The sequence below is a fragment of the Cimex lectularius genome, unplaced genomic scaffold (genome assembly GCF_000648675.2).
Source record: "Cimex lectularius strain Harlan isolate CLEC.00 unplaced genomic scaffold, Clec_2.1 scaffold94, whole genome shotgun sequence".
Lineage (NCBI taxonomy): Eukaryota > Metazoa > Arthropoda > Insecta > Hemiptera > Cimicidae > Cimex > Cimex lectularius.
The window spans coordinates 701,339-728,334 of record NW_019392668.1 but is presented as its reverse complement, the minus strand read 5'-3'; the positions used below and the strand labels follow the sequence as shown (position 1 = coordinate 728,334).

General features: G+C 37.1%; 1 protein-coding gene across 1 annotated transcript in view; it reads right to left on the bottom strand.

Moving 5' to 3' along the window:
- Nucleotides 1-25,861, bottom strand: part of LOC106670281 — a 65,563-nt gene extending 39,702 nt beyond the window's left edge. The window contains exon 1 of the mRNA XM_014400467.2: nucleotides 25,737-25,861. Within this exon, the coding sequence (XP_014255953.1) occupies nucleotides 25,737-25,791 (55 nt within the window). The 5' untranslated portion in view covers nucleotides 25,792-25,861. The remainder of the gene's footprint in view (nucleotides 1-25,736) is intronic.
- Nucleotides 25,862-26,996: the final 1,135 nt, after the last annotated feature.

Genomic DNA, 26,996 nt, shown 5'->3' with positions numbered 1-26,996 from the left:
TAACCAAACGGGATAGTTAGCTGAACTTAGTTCAAGAGATGCGCACCTTGCCGCAGTTTCCCTTCCCACATTGCAGCCTGAGGGGGTGGTGTTATGCCCGGGCCGGCCATTTACCCCGGAGGCCTACCGATATACTTTCGGGTCTTCATGTGGAAGAAACAATTGAGAAATATCTCTCAATTATCTCCCTCTTTGCTCTTTGGAATCTCATTGAAGAAAATTGCCCCTTTAACTCCACACAGACGAACTCAATCTTATCGAATCATGTGGTATGCAATAAAGAACGCTTTTCAATCAGCACTAAATTGGACTTTCACCTGATTCGATATTGTCTTTATACGATGCAATACCTCCAGATAAAAGCCATAAAAACATCAACATATCCCAGATGAGCAGGCTAGTTATTGACAATAGATGACTATAGATCCTTTAAAAGTGGTAAAATGGAACAGCAAATATCAACTAATGACAATTCTATATAATCAACGCAATAACTGAATATGTCATAATCGAACTGTTATAGAACAGATAAATGTCAAAGTCCATCCATACCAACTTAATCCATTTTTTTACGCTTTTGACTTCTTGCCGTCTTTGGTGGTAGGTTTATGCGCCACGATGTCCCGAAATGAAGATAACCGGGATAAGCGGACTAAATTTATTGGTAACGACCAAAGTTCATCACCCAGCAGATTTCAAAAGAAAATCTAACTTCTTTTCTCAGCCTCTCCCTACTTATATCCTTGATGCAATGCAGTTAAGATGGCGAAATATTACAGTATCATTGCTTCAGTCTTTACCTAACTATTTAAATTTACAATTTATTTAAACTCGAAGTCGTTCTTCCCACATTAGCGATATGAAATTCTAATTTATAGGCAATTATTACCTAGTAGGGATATTTCCAATTTTGTAGTATTTACTTTCCCTCCCTAAGATTTTTATTTTATTTTTATTATAAACGGCATTAAAATGTATTAGAAATTATAACGTTTTTACTGAAGGAATATTTAATTAAAGGATTTCAAAAACATATCGAACCAAAAGGTTTGAATTACATAATTTTGTTTATTGGTCGAAAAAATTTAAAAAAAATTAATATCGAGTATAATGTCCTCTGTTTGGCATGCTGTTAATAAGGTTGTCCTAATTTCATAAGGAATTTCACTTCACAGATGTTGCAACGCTGCACTCAGTTGTTGCAGGTCACATGTGCTCAATAGAATTGAGGTCTGGAGACAGTGGAGGAAGGGGCAGATGGGAAATGGCCAGGTTTTCTACACATCGATGAACAACTCTGCCTATATGCGATCTGGCATTGTCATCCAGAAATTGAAAACCGCTGCCATTGAGATCCCTGGTTTGAGGGACGTATTCCTAGATAATTTCTTGGACATAAAAGACTGCGGTGAGGTTGCCTTCGACCATATGGTGTGCAGTTGGTTCTCCAGTGTAAATCCCAGCCCAGACCATTACACCGCTTCCTCTAAGCTGCACTGAAGGGAGCTCGAACTGGGACATTGTACGCATCCCCTGTTCTCGATAGACTCTTGGGCACCGGCTATCACTCTACTGACAGAAACGCGACTCATCAGTAAACATCACAGCAGTTCAATTGTCTCTTCTAGGCGCTCGATGCACCATTTCTTCTGAATTGCTGGTGGCGGACTGTTGTTGCAGGTCGTCTCAAAGGTCCATACATTGTGAAGCCAACTTCCCATAAACGTTTACGAATCGTTCGTCTTGGTAAAGGCCTTGCCAAAACATCTTGTCCTTTATTTAGGATCTGACAAGCACTATGGAAAGGGTTCCATCTTGCAGCAATGACAATATTGTTGTCCTCCTCTAGCGTCTTAATGTGCTGAGTTCCAGTACCAGGCCACCTATCGGCACTTGCAGTCTCTCGGAATCGGGTTAAAGCCCAGGAGACTGCCTCTGCCGGTGACCTCGATAGACTCATTCTCACAATAAACCATCTGGGTCAAAGTGATGCCTTTCCATGGTTAAAGGGAATAAAACTGGATTAAAACGAAGAAAATACGAGAAAAGGTGTTTGTTTAGAAAATGAGTAATCTTCATGTTTACTAGTCTTAAGTAAATCCGTTATTAAAAATAAGGATTAACATTTCTTTGTTTTTGGTTTGTATTTTTTATTTGGTTTGATCCAACTAACAAGAATATATTGGTTAATATAATTAAAATTAATAGAATAAGAATAAATTACAAATAATTAAGGTTTTTAGTTGAGATGAAAAAAAGTTAATGGCACGAGAGGGATTCGAACCCACGACCTTCGGCTAGATACGCCGCTGCTCTACCACCTGAGCTATCGTGACCTCGATCCTCCTTTTTCATCTCAACTAAAAACCTTAATTAANGAGAGGGATTCGAACCCACGACCTTCGGCTAGATACGCCGCTGCTCTACCACCTGAGCTATCGTGACCTCGATCCACTCGGACATCAACTCCCCATCTCAACCCCATCTTTTGAGTTTTCCCTCCTTTTTCCATTTTTCAAATGTCGTGTAATCAGTTTGGATTCTCGACGACAATTGAAATGGCGACGGAGAGATTTAGTGAAGTGTACTTCATTTTAATTCATTAAATTCACTATTTTCGTGATCCGCTTGACCAATTAATACTTTACATTTAATTAAGATTTTTAGTTGAGATGAGTCGAGGTCACGATAGCTCAGGTGGTAGAGCAGCGGCGTATCTAGCCGAAGGTCGTGGGTTCGAATCCCTCTCGTGCCATTACCTTTTTTTCATCTTAACTAAAAACCTTAATTAATTGTAAAGTATTAATTGGTCAAGCGGACCACGAAAATAGAGAAGTTAATAAATTACAAACATCTCTATTCATTTTTGAGCAGTTTATTTGGTTAAGATGGCCGACTAAATTTTTCTCGAACAGATAACGTTTTAGAAACACTAAAAATTACCTATCCTATACTGTGGAAGGCGCACTTATCCCTTGATATTTAATATTTTGATTAAATTAGCAAGTACTTGTTATAATTAAAACTCCAACAATACATTATGATCTTCAGTGGTGTGTAGCAGGTGTAGATGAAATTTTCTTAAATTTTAAGTTAAACTACCACAGAAAAACCGTATTAAAAACCGTTATGGTAGTTTTTTAATGTGAAAAAGACCACAAGCTTAAGCCTAACAACAATTCAATTGTTTTTCTTGTGGCAGTGTTCTGATTTTATGCCAAGACGAGCGAGAGCTTAAAAGTAACCGGTGCGTGGTTAATAACGCGAAAAGGCAGCTGCCACCAGGTGCCGGTTCCGACAACAGTTCCCACTTTTCTAAGTGCGTTATCGCCTCCTGGTTATATCGTAATGAATTTGTGATATATCCTGGCTCGAGCCACGCAAGCACACGAAGGAAAACAATTTAGTTGATGAATTCCCCTTGAAACCTATTCTCTGTGAGCAAAATTGACAAAATTCTATTTTATTAAAGCTCAATTGGATATTATTTCAAAATAATAAAGGCCTAGTTCATCTGACATTTGCCCTACCAGATCGGAATAATAAACTGCATTATTAACTAAACTGAACCCCAGCTCGGTTTTTCGTCCAGTTTCTCCACTTTTATATCTCAGTTCATTTTTCAGTTTAACTAAATCCAGACCGGAAGAATAAACTGAATATTTAATTAAATAGCTCAGTTTTCCATTTTTAGTGTCTTAAGCGTACAGTTGTTAAAAATATAAATGTTTGAAACTAGATCGGAAAGGTAGATGCCATATTAGACATGCCAATCGATACCACTACTCCAAAATACAATTTTCCTAAAAAGTACAATGTACTGGCACCAGAACGGCCGAAGGAACATCGCTAAAGGCAAACCTACTGGTACACTGACGGCTTCAAAACCGACAAGGGCACGGAGCTGGAGTTTTCGGGGTGAATCCAAAGTGACTTAGATAAATATACTACAGTATTCCAGTATGAAATTATCGCGATTGAACAGGAATACATTGGCCATCTTATCAGACAGTCAGGCCTTAGCATCATGCGAGGTGAAAATAAAGAGTGTTTAGTACTGCATGGACGCCCTGACGGAAGTCAGCGACACTACCATTGGACCCTGGACATTACGGGGATAGAGGTAAGGGAAAAGTTGGCAAGTTGGCCAAAGAGGAAGCCAACATGGACTCTCTAGGTCCTGGACCCAACTGTGGCTTAGCAACTTGCCACAAAAGAGAATACATCTTAAAATGGATCCTTCATGTGACCAAAACCTGATAGAACTATACCACAGGTATGAGGCACGCGAAGAGAAGGGCCATTCGCAAGGAATTACTGGAAGGCAACCGAACCGAACCAGGATTCATGTTGGACCTCTGACAGGGCACTGCCGTACAGACAGAAGAAACACTGTGCAGATACTGCCAGAAATAGGAGGAGACGGCATAACACCTTTTATGTTTCTGTGAAGATCTATGTATGTGCAGGTTCTTGCAAGTAGGAAGGGACAACAACAAGAAAGATCTTACACTAAGGAGCCACTGGCAAAGCAATGGAGGTTGATTAACAAGCCAGTGGGTTATAAAAACCAGGGGAGCACAATAGATCTACTCAGATCAAGGTGCAGGAAGCCTATGTCCTATATGGATTTTTTATTAGCGAGATGACTATTTTCACCATGTTAAATGTAGTATGCTGTCCATGTGCTTCATAATCTTAAACCCAAAACGCTTTTACAATAGTTTTTTCATGTTAATCATTTTCTGCAATCTTGGGAAAGCCCTGATGGCACTATAAGTTGCCGAAAGCTTGGTGAACCCAACAATTAGACTTCTTCTTTCTTCACCTGTCTAATGACCTCCATGAAGATTGAAACTCCACATAGATTATCTGCAGGTCGATCAACAAACATCATACCATCTTTACTTGTTAAGGGCGGTTTGGATCAGACAGTCACTCAAAGCTTGATAAGATCACATTCGTATTAGCTTATTTCCCTAGCAGTTAACAATATCATGGTGATTACGATTGATAGATGGATAACCGTGGCGTACAATTACCGATAAGAAAACGTTCCGATATTTTTATAGAAATGAAAAAGAGCTTATTTGGCATATTAGACAAAATATAGTTATGTGGTCTGCATGTGGATCGGCACCAGTACTTCCTGAAAAAAAACTTCTCTACTTGTTAAGGGCGGATCGAAGCAGTCAGTGACTCAAAGCTTGATAAGTTGGTATAGGTTGGGAAATGAACAATATCATGTTTAGGGTGATTACGATTGATACCCCAGTTGGATAACCGTATCGCACAATTACCGACCAGAAAAAAAGACGTGTAAGGAGAAAAATGGTGAATCAGAAATTTCCGTTTTAACAACTACGATTACAAGCCAGGTGGACTTGAAGTATCAACTAACAGAGTTATCTCTGTGCGCCTCCGTTTTATAACTTTATCGTACTTATCTTTCTATTCACTACATGTAACAGTCACGGTCAACATAAAAATTGTAATGAATTTGGGAAAAATCATATTTCAGCGGACTGCAGACGGTTCCGTTTCTTCGTTGGTAGATTTTGAATACATTAACATACTTATTTAACAAGTAAAAAAGGAGCTTCCGCTCCAGCGGAGTTGAGTTAATATCGTATGAATATTTTCCATAATTTTTTCTTTAAATTAGAACGGTTTAATCAGGTAGTCCTCAGGTATTTTCTTTGTGAAATTGTAGACTACGCTAATCAATATTTGATGAATTGCACAAATGTTTCCAATAGACGCAACCGCCTTTTCTGATCCGAAAACGAACCCTCACAACAATGGACTATTTAACATCGTAGATTTACCACAGTCAAATGATCAAAGTCGGCCTGAATTTAACAAAATGCTGGTTTTGTCGTACGTAGGTGGCCTTGTATTCAGCCAGTGACTGCAAGAAAAGATGAGATGAAAATAGCCTACCGATTTGTCTTTGTAGTTGGCTCTCCGCCTATTTTATAAATCTGACCCAGTGTCTAAAATTAATTTGAGCCGGGTTAACTTTTGCCATAAAACGTAAACCTCGTAAAAATTAATAAATTAACACGGGTTCGAAACTTGCCCTGGACCCCAGAATTTGGCGGGAGTGACAAAACTATAGTTTTCGAATTAACGGAATACCGGCGAAAGTAATTATTATGTGCCAAGTGTAGTTTGACTAAGTACTTCTCAACTTGTTTGTCTTGTCCTGCTACAAATTCCAAGCCATCCTTACCTCAAGTCAAGAAAGAGGGTTATGTACAATTTTCTTTTTCGACTCCGTACTGGGAAAATAAATATGGATAGATCGTTGAGGACTGCGAGGTGATGAACCTGTAGTTTACGATTGTATCCTATCCTCCGGTTTGTCAGACTGGTCAAGCTTTTCGTAATATTCTGTGAGTGCGAAACACATCCAATACACGTTCATTACCCTAAAGACCTCAAGAATATTTACCTAACAATTAGTTTCCTTACTTGTGGGGTCAATTCTTTTTACTTTTCTGTCACAACCGTTTGTGAAACAAATCGCAATTTTCAAACTGACATCAATAATTGATCACATTAAATTCATTAATTTCGTGGTCCGCTTGACCAATTAATATATTACAATTAATAAGGTTTTTAGTTGAGATAAAAAAGTCAATGGCACGAGCGGGATTCGAACCCACGATCTTCGGCTAGATACGCCGCTGCTCTACCACTTGAGCAATCGTGACCTCGATCCACTCGGACACTAACTTCCCATCTCAACCCCACCTTTTGAATTTTCCCTCATTTTTGCCATTTTTCAGTTTAGTGCCAGGGAAGTTAGTGCCCAAGTGGATCGAGGTCACGATTGCTCAAGTGGTAGAGCAGCGGCGTATCTACCCGAAGATCGTGGGTTCGAATCCCGCTCGTGCCATTGACTTCTTTATTTTAATTAAAAAACCATAATTAATTGTAATTGATCACATTATTGGTTTACTTCATTTGACCAAAACTGCCAACATCTTCAGTGCTATGACACTTGATCTTGCAGAATTAGCCAAATTATTTTATCATTCAACCGATAGATAACGCATTCCATTTTGTTAACAGTACGTGCTCCTTTTATAAATCATTTTCCCGCGTACGCCATATGTACATAGTGCACATTGACTCTTGCTTAATCATTTTAATATTTCATCGTTGAAGGAATGATTTCGAAGGTTGAAAGAATATGAAAAGTTTGAGTTGCACTGAGAGTAATGCTAAAACATGAATGATGTTGAAGTTCAAGATGCTCTAGCGGAGCCCTGTGCGGATACTGACCAGCAGAAAGTACCAGGAGTAAAGGTAGACAGAGTACAAATTAAACAAGACAAGTAGAAGTGGAAGAAGAAAAGGTCTGTGCTCAACTATGGGCTTAATACCAGATGAATAATAGTGAAGTTTCCTCGTGAGGACTAAAAGTTACCTGTAGTTTGGTTCGCCTAAGGATTAAGAAAAAGTCCTCGGTTTAATGGGAACGTATTCCAGTCAAAGGCGTGGGAAAACGGTCATTAAAGGACTATAGCAGAAACTAATGGCAAAACTAGGACTATGGCGATAGTAGGACTGCTGGCTGAACACTGGAGACTTCGGTGACGTTTGTAAAGACTTGGAGGAGAATAAACAAGCTCGTGCCGGTATTGTTTGAATGAAGAAGTAACAGCAGAACATCCTCTTTTCGTACGAAGGCTTAAAATTTCTACTCCTGGGCGAAGAAAGGTTAAGGCTTGGAGGATGCTTAAGCCCCTAACAAAAGTTTGGGATCTGGTAAAGAAAAGTCCTAAGCTTGACGACGGCTCTAGATAATGATGGTGATTGCACTTTAGGCCAATACTGATCACGGTGCACTTTCTAAAGAAGCCCACTTTTTAACGCTTTTGGTCACTATTCCTTGAGGTGGTCAGTCAATCGCGTATGAATCAACCTTTGTCGGATTAACTACTATTTAGCCAATGGTCGATGCTGACGAGAAACTGGCATAACCTACTGCGGTATGACCCTCGAGTCCATAGAATTAGGTCAATTATTGTAATTGTGAGATTTCCGCTTCTGAGGTCTGCGGGATGATGAACCTAGTCTGGTCGTTTCCGAACGTTCTTTTGGATAGAGCTTTTCGCCGTATTCAGAGGGGTATTTTTTCAAATGCCTCTCCTTGTTTATAACCTAGATGCATCGTACAAATCAAAATGCCGAATCGAGTCTGCCTATGCCAGTTTATGGGTCGCTTTCCCTGCTTATAATCTTGTGCCATTGAAGATGGCGAGAAGGCGAAACGTATCTGACTGACCAACTGGCGAGGATAGACAGACCAAAGGTTGAAGGGAGTCGTCCTTTTTAGGACCTTGCACATCGCAACCAACATTGGTCTATACTGTCCATTATTATCTAGAGATCTCCATTAAGCTTGAAGCTTTTTATTGCCTACCCGCGCTGTTCTGGTCAGTAAGACGCGTTTCTTCTTTACATCATTTTCAGTGGTGGGTCTGTGCGACTTCCTTGCTTAAAAACCAAGCACTGAAGTTGACGATAAACAAAAACTCGTCTGACAGCAAAACTGCGGAAATAGGCAAATGAAAACGGTCGGAAATGAGCAAAATACGTAAGCATTTTTATTTTGACTTTTTAATTATTATACTAAATAACTTTTTTTTAGCTGTCTGTGGTACTAACTTTGGCAGTTTCGTGTATTATAGTTCTTACAGTTTGTGCCTGTGTGGCGGTACGTATCTGCATGTTGTGTGTTTATTTTGGTGTTTTGAACACCCATTGAAGCTTTATGTGCTAGTTATGCTGTTGTTGGGTTCAATATTTTTTAGGTAGGTGTGTGTATATTTAATAACTCAGTATTTAGATAATATATGACAACAGTTTAGCTGACTAAACTCACCCACAATGTCAAAAAAGGGGTAGTCTGATTAAAAGCCGTAAAAACGCGAAAAAATAATAATGGCTACATTACAAACTTGTAAACGGACACACATAAAAACAGACATCAAACGAACATTACATACACGAGGGAAAATATGTACAAACTAACTGATATATTTAAAAAATAAGACATGTGTCGGTACTTCTGGGCGAAATAAATACTCTCAACCAAGACCTTACATGGAAAGAATAGTTAATTGAAATATGCAACTTGGTCAATTGGCTGCTAAAACGTAAATGAATTAATAAAGAAATAAGTTGATGAGACTTAGTTGAGCACTGGTATTACGGACGTCTCTCATTACATCCCGATGAGTGTCGCACTTCATAATGTGTTAAAATCCGTACATTTTCAGTAAATGCTAGCGGGCGGGCCGGATTTAAATATATAAGGAAAGATAAATGGTTATCCCCTAGGTAATGTTTTTGGAGGGCGTTGAAAATTTATTGAGTAGGATTAGCTAGTCTAGAGTGTTTCATGAAGTTTACACTCGCATGGGAAACATTACGTGAATTAAACACATATTTGGATATGTCATATTTGGCTTTCTCCTGCTCCAGAGGTTAAACTCTGTTTGCCCCAAAGGTTTGCACCTCCTGAAAATCCACAACTTTATCAAATATTGCAAATCAAACTAAAGCCCAAGGCTCGACCTGGAAAATCTAAAATCTCAAAATGCAGCTATTTACACGAAAATTCATAATTCTTCGTAGGAAGCGTAAATGACATTCTATTAGGTTTCGTGGTCCGATTGACCGAATAAATTCTTTTCAATTAATTAATATTTAATTAAGGTTTTAGTTGAGATAAACCTTGTGTCCGAGTGGATCGAAGTCACTATAGCTCAGGTGGTAGAACAGCGGCGTAATTAGCCGAAGGTTGTGTGTTCGAATCCCGCTCGTGACACTGACTTTTTTTTATCTCAACCAAAACCTTAATTAAAGATTAATTAATTGAAAAGATGTTAATTCGTTCATCGGACCACGAAACCTAATCGATATAATAAGCAAAATGAAGTCTACTTCACTAATGCTCTCCGTGGCCATTTCATTTGTCGCCGAGAATCAAATAGATTACACGACATTTGAAAAATGGCAAAAAGGAGGAAAATTCAATCGGAAACCGGGTTGAGGTGGGAAGTTAGTGTCCGAGTGAATTGAAGTCACGATAGCTCAAGTGGTAGAGCAAAGGCGTATTTAGCCGAAGGTCGTGGGTTCGAATCCCGCTCGTGACACTAGCTTTTTCATTTCCATAATTAAAGATTAATAAGTGATAATATTAAATATTGATAATTGATCATGGAAATGACCTTAGATTACGATAAGAAGTTAACAACCATACAATTTTTAAAATTTTTGTTATTACACTGCATAAATTAGACCACATAAATCGACGATTTTGATCTATGGCTGGGAAATGGTTCTTTAAGCCTTGTTCCTAACAGTAAAATAATACACAATAATCTTAGCTTATTGTGATCCCAAGTTTATTTCGACTCGTAGTTACGTAAGTTCAGAGGGGAAACCGAGTCGTGCTCCATCTGTCTTTTAGCCGAAGAATAGGACTTGGTAATCCTCCTTTATTCGGATTGGGCTCAATATAATCTTTACAATGCTTCAGCCATTGAATATGAGCCCCGATGGAAATAATTAAGACTATTTCCAAAGATTTCGAGATTGGTTTGTTGTAGAAAAAAAGGTTTAATATGACTCTGTTTCTATCGAAGAATATTGCCAATAAGCATTTCTATTTATCTGAATATTTCATTAAATTTATATTAATTAGGTTTTAATAGTTTTGTTTTAGAGTAAATATACCTTTTAATTCTCAACACATATTAGGAATATGGCCAGATACACAAGATTGGATGGTATACGGCATCGTATTTAGGAGCTGATTTTAATCAGAGACCCAATTACTGAAGATGGCGGAAAGGGAAAACACGCCCGACAGGAGAAAAGAGCGAGGATAGACTGACGTGTTCAGGTATTTCGCCATCTTCAGTCCGTGGCATCAGGGATATAAGCAGTGGCCGATAAGTCGATCTATGAATATGGTAACATGCCTTGGAAAATGGAAAAATTCTCACAATATTTATTTATTTTCGAAAAAACTTGAAAATTTCTTTCTTATTCAATGAAAACGAAAAATGTATTACCGTGGTTTTATGGTGGACCGGGACAATGTGGGAAGGCGTCGGGTAGCGTCGCATAGCGTTGCATCGGGTAAAGTGAACGCACCCGATGCAACACCATGCGACGCTACCCGATGCTACCCGACGCCTAGCCACATTTTGGAAGGGTGTGCACATCTATGCGAAGTCACGTACAGTCACACAGCGTGTATCACAATAATCACTATCACAATCGCAACGCCTCTTTCGTTTTTAATGCACTATTTTGAGTAAAACTTTGTAATAAATTGTTAGTTTAACTTTATGAGCACAACCATGTAATAAATTGTTTGTTAAACTTAATTGTTTTAAATAAAGTTATTCCGGTGTTTTCGTAAATTTTCTTCCTAATCATCATAATTAAATAATTTTCGTTTAATTTGGTTTACATTAAAATAGGAATTTTGTAATTAATATAACTACAAAATTACATATACTTAGTTTGAAATAAACTACAAAAAATATGAGTGCCCTGTCCTAAAACTACTCGACGAAAATGGTGTAATTGTATGAGCAAAACCAGGAAATAAATTGTTAGTTAAATTCATTATATCAAAAAATGGTATTCCGGTGTTTTGATCAATTTTCTACCAAACCATTAAAATCAATTTTTTTACATAAAAGCTAATGAATTTTTGATCTCGGTTGATTTGGTTTATATTAAAATAAGTTTGTTGTAATTAATATAACGACAATAATACATTTAGTTTGAATAAAAATATGAGTGTCAGGTTCTTTTGCCTTCGACTGTACTCGATGCTACCCGACGAAAATCTGGACAGTGGGGATCGCAGAGCGTAGAGTAGGGTAGCGTTGCATACCATCGGACAGAGGTGCACGGGGGTAATATAATCTTATGGAAAAATGGACTTTGGATTTGCGTTGCATCGGGTAAGTGTGTTCCCGGCTTTAATGTTCCGCCTATTCGCGGTTGTTTGCTTCAATGAACAACTGAACGCTGCCAATAGGCAACATTTCATTTTAACTCTAAATATGATGACAAAGGTTGCAAAACCTTGGTAAACATGAAAACTCACTGATTCGTAAAAAGCGAATTGTACTTTTATTGTTTGCTTGTTGCATCCATTTTATTCTATTAGTGATGGCGACATAGACACAGGTTTATAATATTGGGTTGTCCGGAAAATAATGCAGGATTTTAAGTTTTCATTAAAAAAAATCTATATAAAATATTCTGTTTACGTTTACAGGATTACTCATTTGTATGAATGTCAACACTTATTAATCCTCTTCCAAATGATATTGTTTGTTTACCTCTGTAGCATTCCGCTACTTGGAAATAATTCAGTCATCCTTATAATGTCAAAGCGAGAATTTCGTACGATTTTCTTTTACGAGTTTAAACTCGGCCGAAGCGGAGCCCAAACGGCTAGAAACATTAACCAAGTCTGGGGCGAGGGTTGTGTTAATGAGTGCACTGTGCAAAGGTGGTTTAAAAAATTTCGGGAGGGAGATTTCAGCCTTGAAGATGAAGAAGGTCGTGGAAGGCCTTCCTCTCTTAATGATGATGTTCTGCGATCAGTGGTGGAAGAAAACCCCAAAACAACTGTTCGAGAACTTGCAGAGCAACTCAAAGTCAGTAAAACGACCGTCGCTGACCACCTCAAGGCGATTGGAAAAGTGAAAAAACTCGAAAATTGGGTTCCACACTCATTAAACGATCGCCAAAAAAATCAGCGCTTTGATGTTTGTGCATCACTTCTTTGTCGAAACAAAAATGACCCATTTCTGGCCAGAATTGTTACATGTGACGAAAAGTGGATTCTCTACGATAACACTAGACGTTCTGGACAGTGGCTCGACAAAGGAGAAGCTCCAATACATTTTCCAAAGCCCCCAACTCATCAAAAAAAGGTAATGGTTACGGTATGGTGGGCTTCATTTGGTTTAATACACTACAGCTTCTTAAATCCTGGCGAAACCATCAATGCTGAATCATACTGTAACCAAATTAATACCATGCATCAGAAATTGGCAGTAATGAAGCCCTCTTTGGTCAATCGGAAAGGGCCCATTTTGTTGCATGACAACGCTCGACCACATGTGTCACGTGTAACGTCACAAAAATTATTGGAGCTTGGCTATGAAACTTTGCCTCACCCACCCTACTCTCCGGACCTCTCGCCTACTGACTACCATTTTTTTAGACACCTGGACCACTACTTACAACACATAATATTCAAAAATCAAACGGAACTGGAAAATGCATTTATTGACTTTATCAATTCTAAAAATTCTGAATTCTACTCAGACGGAATTAATAAGTTACCAACACGTTGGGAGAAATGTATTGAGAGTATGGGAAATTATTTTGATTAAAGAACATTGCTTTAAAGTAACTAGTTTCTTTTTTTTTGTTTAATACCAAAATCCTGCATTATTTTCCGGACAACCCAATATATTCAAAAGACTTCAATGAATAGGACAATAAAGCACTGTGCGCATAAAAAAAATTGTATAGCAAAAAAAGGTAATTTAGAAACCATTGGCATTTTAATAATCAAATTGGTTTAAAATTGTAAATATTTCGTACTTTCCATATTTCCCTACACAGCCGACACATTAATTGTTTATTTTCTTTTTATCACATTGAAGTGATGAATAAACTTGTTTATTTTGAAAACGGCCCTGTCAAAAGAACAAAACCCATAATAATTGAATTGAGCTAAAGTCAATAACGTCAACGATCAAAATGAATAATAATAACAATTGATTAATCATGAATTTTGGGATCGTGACCATCAATTACATACCGAAACGGCCCTCTCCGTTATCTAATTTTCCCTCTGTGCACAATTTATTACGAATCGTTAAACCGAAACAATCGGAGAAAAAGGCAAAACTTTAACCGTTGTTTTATTCGGAAAGGGGAAAATACATTTAATTATGCCCGCTTTTGCTCCAGTGTGCAGTTTCATTTGTTACACGATTCATCTTGTTCGAAACGTGGGCCTTTTCGGCTAAAATAATACAAGAGAGAGTCAAACGGTTTGGGTTTCTTTTTTTTTGCAACTTGATTGGCTTTTCTTCTTAATCCAATTTCAAAGTTTTACCCTTGGAGGCTAATTTTCAATTCTAATGAAAAGGCTTCTTTAAGCGATCAAGAAAAAGGGTTTTGCGATCGAAGAAAAATGTTAATTATAGAGACGATCCTAACTGTGAACAAAGCTGAAGGGCTTGTTGTGATATAATTTAGGGCTGTTATTTCCATGCCTCGGCAATCTTGTGACAACAACCGAACTGACCCTGGGTCTGTCACCACGTTCAACCCAAGAATAAACGGTTGTATAAAACTTGATCGGCGTGAAAACGAACAAAGGGATCAAAGGGAAAAGAGAACACTGTCAAAAACAATTGCTGATGGACAAAATAAACGCACCACCCTTAAATTTTAATGTATTCAGGATTATTCATATTTTGCATACCAAAAATGAACTTTGTTTTAAAAATAAGGCATTTAAAAAGAAAATATTTATACACTCTGTTCTAAAACAACAAGTATTGAGTAAAGAATATATTAAAAAAACAACAGACGACTCAGCAATCAATACAAATCCATTATGTTTTAGTGTTTTAGGGTATTAATACACCAAATTACTTCTTTCAATTAATCATTCTTTTTATGTAAGGTCTCGCTTGAGATGAAAAGGCTAGTGTAACGAGCGGGATTCGAACCCACGACCTTCGGCTCAATACGTTGATGCTCTAACCACTTGAACTATCGTGACTTCGATCCATTCGGACACCAACTCCCCATCTCAACCTACAACCTTTCGAATTTTCCCTCTTTTCTGCCATTTTTCAAATATCGTGTGATCAGGGTTCGCTTCTCAGCGAAAATACAAATTTAAAAAGAATTTTTTTGTCCCTTTTAATACCGTATTTCCACATCTAGCACGAATCACGTCCGTTAAACGCAGCTGTAGTCTTTGGAGAGATTTCAGATAAAATCCTGAGGAATTCTTTCCCATTCATCAACAACAGCGGTTCCAACTTTTCTAGGATGCTAGGACCTGGGTTTCGCAGTCGTACTCATTGCTTACGTTGGTCCAAAATGTGTTTGATTGGATTCAAATCTGGTCTTCGAGTTGGTTTCACCTATTCCAACCTCATTCGCAATTCGTGCACTATGGGGCTTGGCAGTATTCTGCATTAGCAAGAATTTCTCATCGCAGTAGGGTTATCTGGCACTACAGAAGTCAAAACAACCAATTCGGTGCGGGCGTCCAAGAAAACGCCACCTCAGAACATCAATGACCCACCCTGGAATGCCACCTGAGGAACCATACAGCATGGGGCGTATCTTTCCCCGGGGCGACTCAACGAGACTCGTGAGTCATCAAATTTACAAACACAGGCTGGCAAGCAGGTGCTCAGATCCATACGTTTTGTTGTATGAATGTAAAAAAAAAGGTCGCATTTACCTCAGAAACATTCATAGTCAAGACCCTTCTTTTCCGTTTCTTCAGTGCGTTGCGTCACGTGGTGAAAGGTGCATTGAATCAGCTGGTTTGATGTGGGATAGTAAACAACGTCGCTTTCACCGCAGAATTGTTTCTTTTTGACCATTGCTAGACTTTTCTCCATATTCAGATGTAAGTGCAACTGCCACTCCGTGCTTATAACCTAGATGATGCCACACTCCTAAGAAGGAGAATGCGCAAATACTTCGCCCTATCCTTATTTTGAGTTGACAGACGTTTTTCTTCTGTTCGCTTACTTCAGTGAGTTGCATAAAGTTTAAGCAGAAAAAGTCAGGCGCACTGCCCAGTCAGTTTGTTGTGTGACAATAACGTCGCTTTTATCCCAGTATTATCGTTTTCATCATCGGGATACATTTTTGAACTTAATTTGACTTAAAATGGCTTAAAGCCGTCTAGCAAATGGTGTATATTTAGTGCGCGCCATCTAGGTTATGTTATATAGGTTATGTTAGGCGGTCACTTAAACCCACCTTTGGACAATATCGTCTGAAATCCTTTCCCTCACCCGGTTTATAACCCTGATGATACACCCTGAAGAAGACGAATAAAACAAAATAATAGAAACGTTCAAACTACAGGTTCATCACTTCGTAGACCCCAAGAAGAAAACCTGTTTTGTGTTTAAACTGCCCAGGATTTGTAGTAGCTGGTATTTAAGATATTTCTCTTGAAAATAGATCTGTTGGCACTCTATTAAACAAATGTATAATTTGAATGTAAAATATCTCGATTTTATGCTGTTCATTTTAACGATAATCAGGATTAAGTTATTTCTTTTTTCTAAACCTGCACAATTTCATCAGTGAAAATTAAATTTCTAGAATTTCTTTCTAGTATAATTTAATATTTTGTACCAGCGTGAAATTAATTTTCTCTTAGTCATGGTACGTTTGAGATTAAAATAAAGGCCTTAAATACTGCAAGAGCATAATTTCTTGTTTATCACCCTCCTGGAACAAATCTGGGGTCATACAGGGCAGCATGCACAGGCTTAATTATAGCGAACAACAGACAACGGTTATCCCTAGATAAAAGGTTCCCTAACTCATCATGCAGATCCAAAAAATAGTGAAAATTTGGAAGTAAATCAGTACTTTCAAGGTAATTAAAAATGATAGATGATCGGAAAAAATTATCAACTATTTTCCAGTTTGATGGGAAATTTTTACCTGTCTTATCATACAGTTCTCATACTCCAAATTGGTTACAAATTCTAAATCATTGTTTGAATATTTCAGAAATGTAACAAAGAAGTTACGTATGTGGTTGATTTAATTGCTGATCAAGGTGAAAGATTGGAGGGATTCAAGGTAAACGCTCAGGAAGTTAGAAAGAATCAGGCTATGAGGATGTGAAGCTGCAAATGGGAAAGGTTGTTGAAGGCCGAGAAAACTCGAAAAAAAATTAAAATTGTATTTCAAGATGAAGAAATGATATCGACGTCTAAAAAGGCGAACGGAAGTTAATCGCTGAAAATAATTAATAATATCAATAAATAAATACTCCTGGAAGAAACTTCGGTCGGTAGAATCGTGTCATGATGGTTAGTTGAGTGAGTTCATCAAGACATTTTATCATAGTACACTAATTTTCGTGGTCCGCTTGACCAATTTGAAAAATGGCAAAAAGGAGGGAAAAATTCAAAATGTGGGGTTGAGATAGGAGGGTGTCCGAATGGATTGAGATCACGATAGCTCAAGTGGTGGAGCAGAGGCGAATCTAGCCGAAGATCGTGGGTTCGAATCCCGCTCTTGACACTTTCGCTTTTTTATCTCAACTAAAAACCTTAATTAATTGAAACTTTTCTTACAACGTCGCAAAATCAAGAGTGAAAAAAAAGTCATAGGCAAAAGGTTGCGTTTTAGTAACTGCTTTTGGTTTTCCTCCTTGCCAAATCTACGTACACTGAGTTGATCCAAGTTAATTTTTCCTATATACACTTTTCATATGCAGTATGATAAAGAATTATCATAAAGAAAACCGTTAGTTTGTACTGAAAAACTGTTTATAGTTTGTAGTTGAAAAATAGTATGTTTTCTTTACTTTCACATCAAAGGAAGTTATTGGATTGCTTGGGCCCAGTTAGTTCCTATTGTTTCCTCACCCTCACCTTGTCTACCTTCGTTCCTGGTTGATACCATGCCACAAAAGAGTTCAGGGCATTTTCCTGAAAGGGCTACAACTAGAACCCTGCTACGAATCCGTTTTGCATACCTAAGCTATTTAATTTGGTTGCAATGGTGATATTTCAGTTTGTTGGTCTGTTGGATTCATAGTCAAAACTTTTTTTGTGTGCTCTTTTAGGAGTGAATTGAACACAGGACTTAATTGCATGAACTTCGAGTTAAAAGATTCAGTTGTACTGTCTGTTAGAATAAAAAGCCTGTGCCCATATACCTTCTTCCATCCAGGTACTCTAACTAAAGGTGGCCATTCACGATCACTCCAAATGGAACCGCGCCAAGCCGTACTGCTCCATTTGGAGTGCCTGAAATTTGAGGGGGCATTCACGACCGCTCCACAGCCAGTCGCTCCGAACGTCAACCAGGGAATTACCTTTTCAAAATGGGTGACGATCTCTTGTGCTACTTTTCTGTTTATTTACATATTAAAAGCAAAAAATCGAAGAGGAAATGGTGTAAGAAGTGGCTCCTGAACAGAAGCCATAATATCCACATAATTTGATGAAAGATCATTCCCTTGAACCCGCTGATTGGATGAACTATTTAAGAATGGATGAAACGTCTTATTTATCCATTATATTTAGTGTTCTATTGACCAAATTACTTCTTTCAACTATTTAATCTTTTTTGTAAGGTTTTGGTTGAAATGGAAAAGCTAGTGCCACGAGCGGGATCTGAATCCATGGCCTTCGGCTAATTACGCCGCTGCTCTACCACTCGAGCTATCGTGACTTTGATCCTCTCCGACACCAAAAAATGGCAAAAAGAGAGAAGATTCGAAAGGTTGTAGGTTGAGATGGGGAGTTGGTGCCCGAGTGGATCGAACTATCGAAGTCAGGATAGCTCAAGTGGTTAGCGCAGCGGCGTATTTAGCCGAATGTCGTGGATTCGAATCCCCTCGTGACACCATTTTTTCATTTCAACCAAAAAAAAGATTAACGACTTATTTATATTTACTCCAGCTTGTTACCCCCTTGATGAAAAAACAAAAGACAGTCATGAAAGAAATCATCACTACATGAAAGGTTGGCAACCACATTACGATTTCTCGCTGCAGGGATGAACTACAAAGAACTTAAGTTCTCTACTACGATTTCGGATCATTGTTGGGGGTTTTCAATACCGCATCTCTCATTGCATTTGTATCCTTTGTTTTGAAAACGTCGACCAACTGGTTGAGGATCGAATTTCTTTTATTCCTATCGTGGTAATATAATCATTGTCCATCACTTTCATAAACATGGTAAACTTTCATACAATTCAATCACCTCAACAATAAAATCTCGATTGGATGTCATTACCAATAAAGAATAAACGTTTTCGCTTTTTGAGAATGTACGTTTTGTATGTATGTATGTATGTTTTGAGATGTTTACTCAGTGACAGAAAGACGGAGACTGCCCCAAAAAATCGAGGAACAGACCTTTCTTGGCCGTGGATTTTTCTCCACTCTCCATTTATGATGCTTACCTTGGTCTGGAAGTTTTGATAGAATTAAAAACTATACTGTCTATGTCGTCTCGTGGAACCAAGCGCATTGGATATTCTTTCATTAGGGTCTTTTCTCCATGCTTTTAAGTTTTCATGTAATCATCACTTGTCATTTAGACGTCTCTTCTCCTCATATCCTTATTAAATTGTAATATTGAATTGAATATTCTACGAATATTGATATTGATTAGTAGAGCATTGAAAAATTGTCTTACGGTTTATCCTATCATCGCTGTTTTGATCAACCAGACGTGTTTGGCTTCCCACCATCTTCAGTAGTGGGCAGATTCTCGCTGCCTCTCCCCGCTTATAAATCTGAGGCCACTACCTAATAAAAGTGATCCGACTAAAGAGCGCTCACATAATTTACTGAAGATGATGAGAAGCTGAAAGCGTTGACAGACTAAAATGATCGGAAAGACCTGGAAGAGCTTAAAAATCGCCCAAACTATTTCCCATTTTGGTCTATCGACGCGTTTAGGTTTCACAGTTTCTTCAGTGATGGGTTTTAAGTTATTTCACAATCGTCATAGACCTAGCTGATGTTATCGAAGGGAAGCAAAAACAGCCTGACACCCTCTGCTATGCCTTTTCCCGCTTATATCCCAGACACCACAGTACTACATAAAACGGATCTAACTAAAGTGACACGACTTTTTTTATCATTTTCCTCAAAATTTATAGGTTTTTTTATCTCTATACATTACAATATGTTTATACAATTAGGTAATAAGCTGCTTAAATAACTAACTAAAATAAATGCATTTTTTAAATAATTAATTTGCCCTCCTAAAACGTGAAAAAGTTAATCCAGCTTATTCGTTAATGTGTTTTAGGCAAGTCAATTAAAACAATTTGATGGGCCAGAGCTTAATTATTTTTATATGTCCGTAGAGGTGATTACGTGGTTATAACTTTAATCTTAAAAGAACCCCGTAAACCATTTGTTCCAAAACGACTGATATTTTCTTTATAAGGAGAGTAATTTGTAAATTGCATAACGATACTAACTCCCAATTTTTGGAAAAGAGGTAGATGTGAAGGTTAATAATAAATTCATTATTTCTCATTACAGCTCTGGAACATAACATGTAAAACGTTTTAAGTGATTAGCCTGGAAGAATAGCCACTGTAAAAATTGCAAAAGACGGGAGTGAAAAAAAAGGGAAACACGTTAAACAGAGAAATTTTATGAATTACTTAAAACTCATTCATTTACATGTAAAAGATTACGTTTCAAATAAACTTGACTGTGAGTGAATTATCCTAGTTTTGTACTAAGAGATTTAATTAATAAAAGGCTTGCTTGGGGGAAAAAAAGTAAATGGGCTCTTTTGTTCTTATAATGATATTGATGATTATATATAATAACACTCATAATTATAATGTTTATGACGATGATGGTCACATTGTGTCCAGGTAAGTGGTCGGGGAATACGAGTGAAGGCCCTTTTCTTTGAGATCGACTATGCATATCTCCTCGAACACGATAGAGCACATTCTTTCTTACTAGTGTTCCACCTCGTGGGAATATTGAGGATATAGGCCATTAGAAGATGACCTCATTTTCTACCAAGCAGGTGCGCTGACGATGTGATACACGACACATGTGGACAAGACTGGCAACCTTCGGCGAAATAGAAGTCTCATAACCACCGTAGTCGAACAGGATCAACCACTTGTTTGATCATAAGTTGAGAGAGTCGTACATCGACGCCGAATAGACCGTCACTACAGCTACAAAAAATGTTTAAATTTGTTTCCTGACAACCTTTGATAGACTTACTAGATTTCGATGTCTCAGGGTTATTTTGGGGTAAGCCATCGTTCTGAAAACTTGACGTTTCTATGAGAAAAAGATCTGAATGGTGCATGAACGGACAACAGGTCGATTCTGGCTCGGAACTACAAGGTACTCATACCAAAAAGGAATACCTCTTGTGGCCAATTCCTACTGTTAAACTGACAGCTCAAGAACGGATTTAGGCCGGAGTCCATAAGATGAATCCGGAAAGACTTTAAACTTAGGTAAATACATTACGATGTTTCAGTCTGAAATCACAGCAATCGATCACTGCGCCAGAGAAATAAATGGTAGGACACCCCCCCCCCCACAAGAAATGCTAGGCATTTTTCCGACGGTCAGGCGGCACTTAAGCCGTAGCCTCATGCGAGGTAAAGACAAAAAGCGTATGGAATTGTATGGAACCCCTGGCAGAAGTCAGTGATACCAATCACCTGATCCTGGCATGGTTCCTTAGGCATTCGGTACATAGAGGTCATTGCCTAGAAAGTGGACATATCCAAAAAAGAGGAACTATCTAAGCACTAAGTCCAAAACTTGGTGGAGCAACATCCCCAGGCAAATGAAGAGATTCATAGAAGGGACTTACTAAGCAATTACTGGAAGGTAAACGCAACAGAACCTGAATTCTGCTTGGACTCATAGAAGAAACACTGTCCAGATACTCCCTGGAAGAAGAAGAGATCCAGAACACGTTTTGTGATTTAGTGACGTTCTATTTAGGTTTAGATTCTTGCAACTAGGAAAGCAAAAGCCGCAAGCAATCTAAGGAGCCGTTGGGAAGGCTAGTAGTAGGTTGGTTACTATTATAAAATGGAGACATCTAGGACTTTTCATCTAAACTTTAGAAGAATTCTTGTAATTAGCCATAAAAACCATTTTTTCTGCCCAGTATATAACAGATTTGCATGACTTACTAAATAGTTTATAATAGAAAGAGGCAGTCGTTCCCGCGCAGGTGAGCTGCTTTATCACATAGACAGAGTCAGAGTTTATTGCAAAAAAAATCCTTTCTTTTATACTGTCGTGTAAATGAAAGTGAAAGCGGTGAAGTTAAAACCGAAAATTTATCAAACTTCCTGAACTCCAGCCCAAGGAGACAAGTAATCAAGGCGAAACGAACTCAAGAAAACTTCCATCTCCGACTTAACATGAAAACCGACTTCGGAAGGATGATATAAAATCTGGTTTTAACATCAAACCGATGAGAAAATCCCAGTTGTGACATACTGTCGAATACGACAGGAATGAAAACTTTTCAATAATTTCACACGTTCAAAACCAAAATGGTTAAAACACTTTAAACATCGTAGAATTTTTTTTAAACGAAATATAAGAATCTGATTAAATAAAAAGAAATGAATGGAAAAATCCAATATAAAAGGAATACAAATTTCAAATGCTTTGATTTCCTCTTAGTTGTAAACAAATTTACTTGCGTATTTTGGCCGTTTTCCATCATTTTGGTCTGACAGAGGCGTGTAGGCATTTCATCATCCCAAGTAATGGGTTGTACGCTAGCCTCTCCCTGCTTATAACCCTGATGCTACGCACTGAACAATACGAAAAGCTATTGCCTAATTGTTAAATTCCTTTTCCGATGTTGGCAAACTATTTTGATCTATCGTTCCACTGAGTGTGATTTCTGTTTAGTCGAATATCCTTTTATAATTCATGAATGTGTCAGAAGTGAATCAGTTTTAAGGGATATCACTGAGTTTCTCGCCATTTTCAGCGTGCGACATCAAGGATATAAGCAGGGAGAGGCAAAACAGCGTGAATCATACTTGCTCGGAAACCACCAAACTACAAATTTTTATTACTAATGACTGTTTAGGTTTAAATTATTTGTAGATACATAATTATTGTATTTCCATACATAACTGACTCATTGAAGATGATGAGAAATTGAAACGCATCTGACAAGCTAAACAACAATAGGGCAGGTAGACCGAAATGTTCGGAAACCGCCGAACTACAAATGTTTATTATTAATGATTGTTTTACTTTCTGATTTTGAAAGTACATAATTTCGTTCCTTGCAGATCCGAAGCACTGAAGATAACGAGAAGCCGAAACGATGCTACAGACTAAAACAGCGAGAACAGGCAGATCGAAATGATCGGAAACGTCTAAACTACAAACATTTATTACAAAAGGCTGTTCTACTTTCATATTTAGATGTGCAATTGGGTTGCTGTGCATAACCAACTCACTGATGACGACGAGAAGCCGAAACGAAGCTGATAGACCAAAAATAGCGAGAGCAGGAAGACCGAAATAACAAAAACCAAAAAAAATGTTTATAACTAATGACTGTTTTACATTCAGATTGCTTGTGGTACAGAATTTGTTCCTTTGCATAACCCGCTCACTGAAGATGACGAGAAACCCAAACGATCTGGCCAGACAAAAACAGAGAGATCAGGCAGACCAAACTGATCGGAAACGACCAAACTACAAATATTTATCACTAAAGGCTATTTTAGTCTAGATTTTATAGGTGCTACCTTAATTCCTTAATGATGCATAATGCTTCCATGCACAGCCGACGCACTGAAGATGACGAGAAGCCGAAATGTTTTTAACAAACAAACAAAAAGAAAAAGTTAGACAGGTAGACCGAAATGATGGGAAATGACCAAACTAGAAACGTATTATTAAAGGTTGTTTTACTTTCAGATTTTGCAGGTTCATCAACTTTTTGCACCCAAAATTGACACAGTGAAGATGACGAGAATCCGAAACTCCAGAATGATCGACCAAATTACGGGTTATTCATCCTACAGAACCGAACTCGAAATTTTAATTGTAATTCTGCCGTAACATTGGATATTTTATCTCTATGGCCGAACAAAATTATGCACGTATTTTGCTGAAGAGACAAAGAAGAGATAGTCACACAACTGACAAGATTGCACACTACTGATCGTATTTAGCATATTTAAACAGTATAAATGCTCCAATGTTCCTACATGGCAATATTTTAATAATTTGGATAAATAAATATTGTATTATTTTCTAAGAAATTTAGACTAGTATTTATTCAAGATTAAATTCATATAGATAAAAGAGAGTGGTTCGTCTTATGTCACCATTTATTATTAAGAAATCGACCTCAATTAGTTTTAAAATTTGGGATGTAAAAATTTCCTGATTTTTTAATGGTCATCATTTATAAAGAAAAACAAAAACCGTTATTTGAACACCCAAGATATATTTTTATAAAATTGAATTGTATCTAAACATAAAGGTTTAAATATAAACTACCATATCACGACGAATTTATTTGAAAACAGGATGAGTGCAATTTGGTAAGGCTTGTTACCACAAATGGTTTCGGTATTGTTTCAAGATTGTTCCTTAATCTATTCCGGCCGAATTTTTTCTTTCCAACTCTTCTCATTTTAAACAGATAAACTAAACTGACAACTTTAATATTTTGGATTTCTTATCGTAACTTTGGAGTAGAGAAGAACTTATCTTGACCTCATCTTCCTTTATAAACTTGTGAATAATCAGATCGCGTCTCCTTATTTACTTTCCAAATTAAACTCTAATGTTCCCCGCCCCCGGAAACATAAAATATTCTTCATTGGAGAGCCCTTGAGACAAATTGCATAAAAGTAAGCCCCATCAATAGTTTTATGCGCACAGCTTATCCACACTACCACCTCTCATACGAAGATAATATTAGCATTTTTAAAAGTTAATTAATTTCTGCACTCAAGATATAAACGTTTAGATCAGTTTAGGTAATATTTGCATTTTCATTTTATGTATGTCTCATTATCGTTCTGTTCATTTAATAATTAAAATTGTATACGTATTACTTATGCTAAATTTCTATCTTGTATAGTTACCATTGATATTATTATCTTTTTAATAGTTGTTATTAATTATTTATTAATAGATATTAATTTTCTTTTTCAGTTATGTTTTGTTTGTATTCTAACGATTGTGTTAATTGCATATATTTACAGCTGTTTTTTTTAATAATTCATACTTTCAATTATTTGTTATTATATTGTAATTCTAGTTCAGTTGTTTCTTTAGATCAACTCTTTATGTTTTACAATGAATCTTTCAATAGCTCTCCTAAGTACATGTATCTGTAACTAGAGTATAATTTTAATAGGTTTTGCCTGTAAAATATATAAATTAATAAGTTCTAAATTTATAATTACTGAAAATTATCATTGTGGAAATGTGCTATTTGCATTCAGACAATAGTGATAACTAATTATACTTTTAATCTAAGGCCTTGGTCGAGATTAAAAGTATAATTAATTAAATTACTTAATACGATCAATTATGACTAGGAAATACATGGATGAATATAATAGTGATAATCATGGAATCTTAAAAGCGTTCAATTTGATCCTCCATTACACTCAAGCTAAATTGAGATAATGTCAAATTTTGAATGACGTTCTCCACCCTATTGTGCTTCAGATAGAGTTTAATGCAAATATTGGATTTAAAAGGAGTCTTTGCAGTAGTCGTCTTTGCAATTGTTTAAATCCAGAATTTATTCAATTTTGTAATGCCTTTTAAGGAAAATGCGATTGGTTTGAAATTTATACGAATAATCTTTCTTGTCCTTTCCCTTGGCTTCAATTAATTCTGAAATAATTACCTTGTTTAACAATGGCGAAAAGATAGAGGATGGCGATGGGTGTTCTGCCGTCCATAACTACGATCCATTCCTCGGGAACTCAACTGACGTGCTCACTGACCAAAGGCAGCATGAGAACTCGGAAGCAGAAGCCAGAAGCGGGCCACCTTTGACTTATGAGACGGGCGGCAGCCGCTTGGCTGCGCCTGGCTTCGGCCCAGCCCTGCAATCTACCAGGAAACCCTAAAAGATAGAACTGTCACAGTATAATAATATGTTTTAGTTAAGAATAATTACGAATTTACATAGCAAAAAAATTTATACAAACGCATACTACTTTGATATCCGTCAGCCGGAGAGTAATAATAATTAATAAAAAGAATACAGTAGAAAAATAGCGACATACATATTATATTATGTACAAACAAGAATTACATTAAATATAATATTACGTTTAATTAACAATTAAATTAAATTGGATCAACATTGCATTCAAATATTTAAAAAAATATTTAAAATAAAAACATACTGACAGGCAAAAAATTCAACCGATTTGTAATATAACTTGATTTGTATACAGGGTGAATTGCTACTCGTGCTACAAACTTCTCCAGTAGATTCTTCACCCTAAAATGAACAAAAAAGTTCATATTGTCCATGGTCCGATTCTCAACCATTTCAGAGTAATTTCGCTTTTTATCGATTTTGAAAGATATCACGTCCTGGCGTCGGAAAATCGTGATATCTTTTAATCTAAACATTTCTCTTAAAATCTATAAGCACCGTTGAAATCCCCGTTAATTTTTAGAGAGAATCAAAATCATAATTCCATTGAAATTTTTTAATTTAATTTAATGCCCATTTAGTATGTAATGCTTAAGAAGTTTACAAACAGCTAGAAGGTCAAGGAAGAAAGACCCAAACGTTTTGCCACCTTCATCTTCTTATTGAAAAATTAACGGGGATTTCAACGGTGCTTATAGATTTTAAGAGAAATGTTTAGATTAAAAGATATCACGATTTTCCGACGCCAGGACGTGATATCTTTCAAAATCGATAAAAAGCGAAATTACTCTGAAATGGTTGAGAATCGGACCATGGTCAATATGAACTTTTTTGTTCATTTTAGGGTCAAGAATCTACTGGTGAAGTTTGTAGCACGAGTAGCAAGTCACTCTCAAACATTAGCAATCCTTGAACCACCATTTTTTCTCTTTTTGTCATCAACATCTTGGTCTCACAACCACTAAATAAGAAAATGACGAGTGCGTTGGAAGCGTT